Source organism: Asparagus officinalis, chromosome 8 (genome assembly GCF_001876935.1).
Source record: "Asparagus officinalis chromosome 8, Aspof.V1, whole genome shotgun sequence".
Taxonomy (NCBI): Eukaryota; Viridiplantae; Streptophyta; class Magnoliopsida; order Asparagales; family Asparagaceae; genus Asparagus; species Asparagus officinalis.
The window spans coordinates 100,520,994-100,525,989 of record NC_033801.1 but is presented as its reverse complement, the minus strand read 5'-3'; the positions used below and the strand labels follow the sequence as shown (position 1 = coordinate 100,525,989).

The following is a 4,996-nucleotide window of genomic DNA, read 5'->3' as shown; positions in this document are numbered from 1 at the left end:
CCGGCCCGACCGCGCCGCCGCCGCCCCGACCACGCCGCGAGCCCAATCACACCGCCGCGGCTCCTCCTCCGTCATCGCAAATCTGCTTTTAGAGAAATGAGTGAGCTGGCGACTCCTCCCCCACCCCCTCGCCGACGTCTCCGCGATGGGAGAGATGAAGGTAATCTAGAAAGTTAATAGGATTTTTTTTGGAAAGATATATAGGCTGGAAATGTTCCTCTTTGCTTCTATGTTTCTTGAACTTTTTGAACTTGATGGATAATTGGGCTACTGATGGTTGGATTAGATATGCATATGTGGATTTATGGTTTCATGTCCGTTTCAAAGTCAAGATTTTTTTTGCCTTTTGATTGGAAGAAGTTTGAAAACAAAAGAGATAGATTAATCATGAAATAGTTGCCTGGACAATGTGGAATTGAGAATGAAGATCTGAGTTATTTCTAATCTTTACTGTAAATATTGGATTTGGATCCTCTCCACTACAAAAAAGTAGTGGAGAGACCACTACTTTTAATCTCAAGCGTTGATTATTTAATAGGCGGTTATGATACAATCTAAATCTAACACTTATCATACCCCCGTGTATTGCACTCATTCCTAATTTACACTAAAAGAAAAAATCATAACCATCAACTAGATAATCAATGACTGTGATTATGTAGTGGTCCCTCCACTATTTTTTTTGTAGTGGAGAGGATCCGAATCCGTAAATATTGTGGATGAAGTGGATCAAATTTCAGATTTCTGTAACCAAACTAGAAGATTTAAATTATTTTTAATTAGATTTATTGCTTTACGAAGTACAATATGAAAATCTGAAGAAACAGACCATTCTTAAATCACTTTATGAAAACCATACAAAAGACCAACCGAAACATGTACATGATGGATAGACATGTTTATATCTTATCATCTTACATCAGAATTAGTTGTTTCAAATTACATCGCCTTATTGTATCAAATGTCGACTCCCTGATATACACCTTCAGTTCTATTTCATCACAGGTGTGACATAACATACATACTCTTGGAGATGGATCGGATACTAAGACCCAAATGTTAGTCATGCGGCACTCAATTGCTTCTCATGTTTGCGCCCCAAAAAAACCCAGCATAATTCGTTTTACAAGTTAATAACTTTATTTTTCCAATTAAAATGCTACTTGAGGGTTATGAATGCGATCAAAATCACGGCCATCAGGAAGAGTGCCAGATATATGCTGCCAACCCAAGGCATCACTTTCAAGATCAGCATCCAACAGTGTATCCCAAAAGTACTTCATTCCCCATCTCCACGGAAGCTGCAGTACTTTCACAAAGGAGAGAAGTCGTTGTGCCATCGGCTTTCTTTCGGTTAATGGAGTAATCAATCAATGGTCCATTGATAAAGGCTGTCAGCGTCCTGTCAGCATTTCGCCAACCTGGGGACCAAGATCGAGCAAGGAGCACATTACTTCCTCTCTCAGACTCATCCTCGAAAACAAGTGTATCTGCAGGGCACCTTGATACGTCACATGGAATCCAGAAATATATACTTCAGTATCATATTGATAACTTGAGTAGTATCACGATACACTAGCTTCAGAATATTTGAAGGCTAAGTACAAACTGTGCATTTTATTCTGGGTTAATGTCCTCTTCAAGATGTAACGGGAAGGATCACTAGTAATAGAGTTGCTAATCTGTGCAAGTTAGTTTATGAGATTAATTGTTAATGTCATTTTTATGAAGCAAATCAATGTCATTTATCATTAACACCCATTTCAAACACACAGTTTTACAATTTAGCACGGGCGAGAGTATTTACTAAAATGGAATACTTGGCACCTAGATTAGTCCCACGGGAAAATTTGGTTTTACTGCTGTACTTAACTATACAATTGATCAATATGGGTAAGAACAAAGCACAAGGATAACTCAACCAGAAGAAGCACAATGGCTATCACATACTTCCTTAAACAGAGAAATGTGAATCGAATGTGTAAGGATGACATGACACGGAAAAAATATCAAAGACATATTTCTCTTGTTAGCCCCTATTATTAGTTTCAACAATTTGAAAATATGCATGTTCAAACACCAACAATTACATCATGTCATTAGATATAGAAAACTGGGTGATGAAATTGTGAGTGATTTTTAAAGAATGAACCTGACGATATTCTTTGAGGAGGAAACATGGGCGCTGCAGGATCATAAGGCATACTGAGACATTTATTCCAGAATGGTGCAAAAGTAGTAAGAGGGCAACCATTCTTAGCTGCTACTTTCAAACCAATATGTAAAGATTGTTATACAAATAATTCAATACAACCAAAACAACCAAAATACTACAAAATCAAACCAATTAGTCCTCACAACCACAATATACAAATACTTCAATACAACCACAACATACAACACGACTTACCAACAATTTAAAACCGAACAACATCAATAAGTTCATACATCATCAAAGTTCACTTACATCAAGACTAGTGTTTGCAACCAAATTAGTCAATAAACACCCAAATTAGTCCATACATTAGTCAATAACCAAAATAGTACATAACACCTTGTTACTCTTGAGCTCCAAAATACTCTTGTAAACTATCTCACAACCTATCTCATTTGTTTCTTCTATAAATGAAAAACAACAAAAAAATTAATTAGTGATATTTTAAGAAAAGCGAAACGATAAACAATATATGAATAATATGTAAAACAAATGAACTAAATTTAACTTACCAACAATTGACAACCCGTCCTATAGTGACCCAATTGTTGACAATGACCATATTTTCGTTGTTTCGCCTCCTTTTGCTCTTCTGATTCTTCAAAGCCACTTTTAATCCTAGTGGAATTTCTTGGACGCCCCATTAGTTTTGCGGGTTTGAGAGGATCACGAACCGTAATCTCCTCGCCATCTCTTAATACGATCACATGAGTATTTGAGTCAACTTCACTTCCAACTTGAGAATCCCGAGTTTGTACTATCTTGCCCCTTACTTCCTTTCCCGCTTCCGTAATGAAGTTTTTTATGAGTTGCTCTAACTTAGAAAGAAGATCATTTGAGCCCGTCGCCATATCAAATGCCTCATTAAAGTTTCCTCGTAAAGCCCATAATCTTATAATACTCTCCCGCTCCATGCTTTCTTCATTTTGTCGCGACTTCATAGCATCATCAAAGCCAAAATACCTATACCTTGCATCAATTTTCCATCTATGCATGATATACTTATCCGGAATAGAAGTTATTTGATTTAGCCATAAGATATATAAAACATGCTTACAAAGCACCCCTTCGGTTTCCCAAAATGCACAAGTGCATGCAACTTTAATCTCTCTATTATTTTCATAAGTTACCTCTTCCCAAATTTTTTTGTCTTCGGAATGCTTGCCAATTGAATATACAACTTTGAACTCCTCCTTCGATATTTCTTCATAATGTAAGGACAACACATCACCACGCTCCTTTTGAAACATCTTCAAGATCACCCTCGTGTATGCTCTTCTCACTTGTGCTTCAATTGGACTTGAGAAACTCATCACGAGCATAGTATTCAAAGTCATGAAGTCTTCATGAGATTCCGATCCACGACGAGTTGCCACTGCCTTGTTATATTGGCCAACAAACTCAACAAGACTAGTGTTTGCATTGACAAAGCCATCGAAAAAGGCATTGATACTTTCACTCCTTTGGCTTGTTGTCATTCCCGCCCAAAAACAATCCTTCAAGTATGCATCCACCCAATGTTCACGCAAATTATACATTCTTGTTAGCCAAGTATCTTCATTTTCATCTATACCAAATTTTTCCTTCATGACTTTCCATAGCTCCTCACACTTGCTTATATTTCTAGCATGGTACCAATTGTTAAAATATGTAGGCATCTCATCCCCGTATTTGCTCTTCAACTTCACTTGTTGCTCAACAATATGCTTTCTAATATGCCAAGAACAAAAACGATGACGAGTGTTCGGCAAAACTTTATTGATAGCTTTTCTCATCTGTGCATCTTGATCGGTTATGATAGCCTTTGGTGCGATCCCATGCATACACTTGAGCCATTGAGAAAACAACCACACGAAGGTACCCTCTTGTTCGTCTGCAAGCAATGCACAACCAAAGAGGACAGATTGTCGGTGGTGGTTTACTCCCGTAAATGGAGCAAAAGGTAAACTCAAATGATTAGTCTTGTATGTAGTATCAAACACTACCACATATCCAAGACTCAAATAAGATGCTCTAGATCTTCCATCAGCCCAGAACACACTCCTCATAGTACCAAGATGATCAACCTCCATAGCGAAATAAAAATCTGGATCTGATTCCCTCCTATCTTGAAAAAGTCTAACAATAGCTAAGCATTCAGTGCCAATATTATTGTGTCTTGTTGTTCTGATATGGTCGATTATTTGTTGCGTGGTGACTCGTTCGTCATCTTCTCCCTTGTAAAAAACATTTACCACACGGTTAATACTAGAGGGCTTCATTCCCTCTTCATGCAAGCTATCAATGAAGCTTCTACAAGCCTTTGATCGATGTCGTTGCTTGTGAGAAAAATGATGAGCTACTTTGTCGGGACTTGTTAAAGCATGAATATGTTCGGCAACAAACTTAGTAACCTTCCACGTTTTTGAAGAAGTCAACCTAATCTTCATTTTTGCATCACAATTAAGTCTAGTTTCCGGTCGGCGGTTGTTAATTATTCCACTTTCATTTTCTCTCGGCACCTTATTTTTCCCTGCTTTGTTGCATACAAATGTTCTGGAAAGAATCTCCCCTGAAGTCTTCTTTGACTTCTCCAAAGTGTCTTTGCGAATTCCAAACCCAATCTTCTTTGCATAAGCATTGTAATAGTTGTATGCATCTTTATCACTTATAAACTCCTTCCCTTCAAATGGAGTAATATCATCTACTGGAATACTAGTGTCTAAGATAGAGCCATCGGGTGCAATGTCCGTCATTTCAATATCTCCCGTTACGCAATTCTGTCATAATTAAAAAAGCATA

The 4,996-nt window shown here is 37.7% G+C and overlaps 1 protein-coding gene across 1 annotated transcript; it reads right to left on the bottom strand.

Annotated features, from left to right (window-relative positions):
- LOC109821599 (protein FAR1-RELATED SEQUENCE 5-like) lies at positions 2,719 to 4,950 on the bottom strand. Its single transcript, XM_020387776.1, has one exon. The coding sequence runs from the start codon at positions 4,948 to 4,950 to the stop codon at positions 2,719 to 2,721; it is 2,232 nt and encodes a 743-aa protein (XP_020243365.1).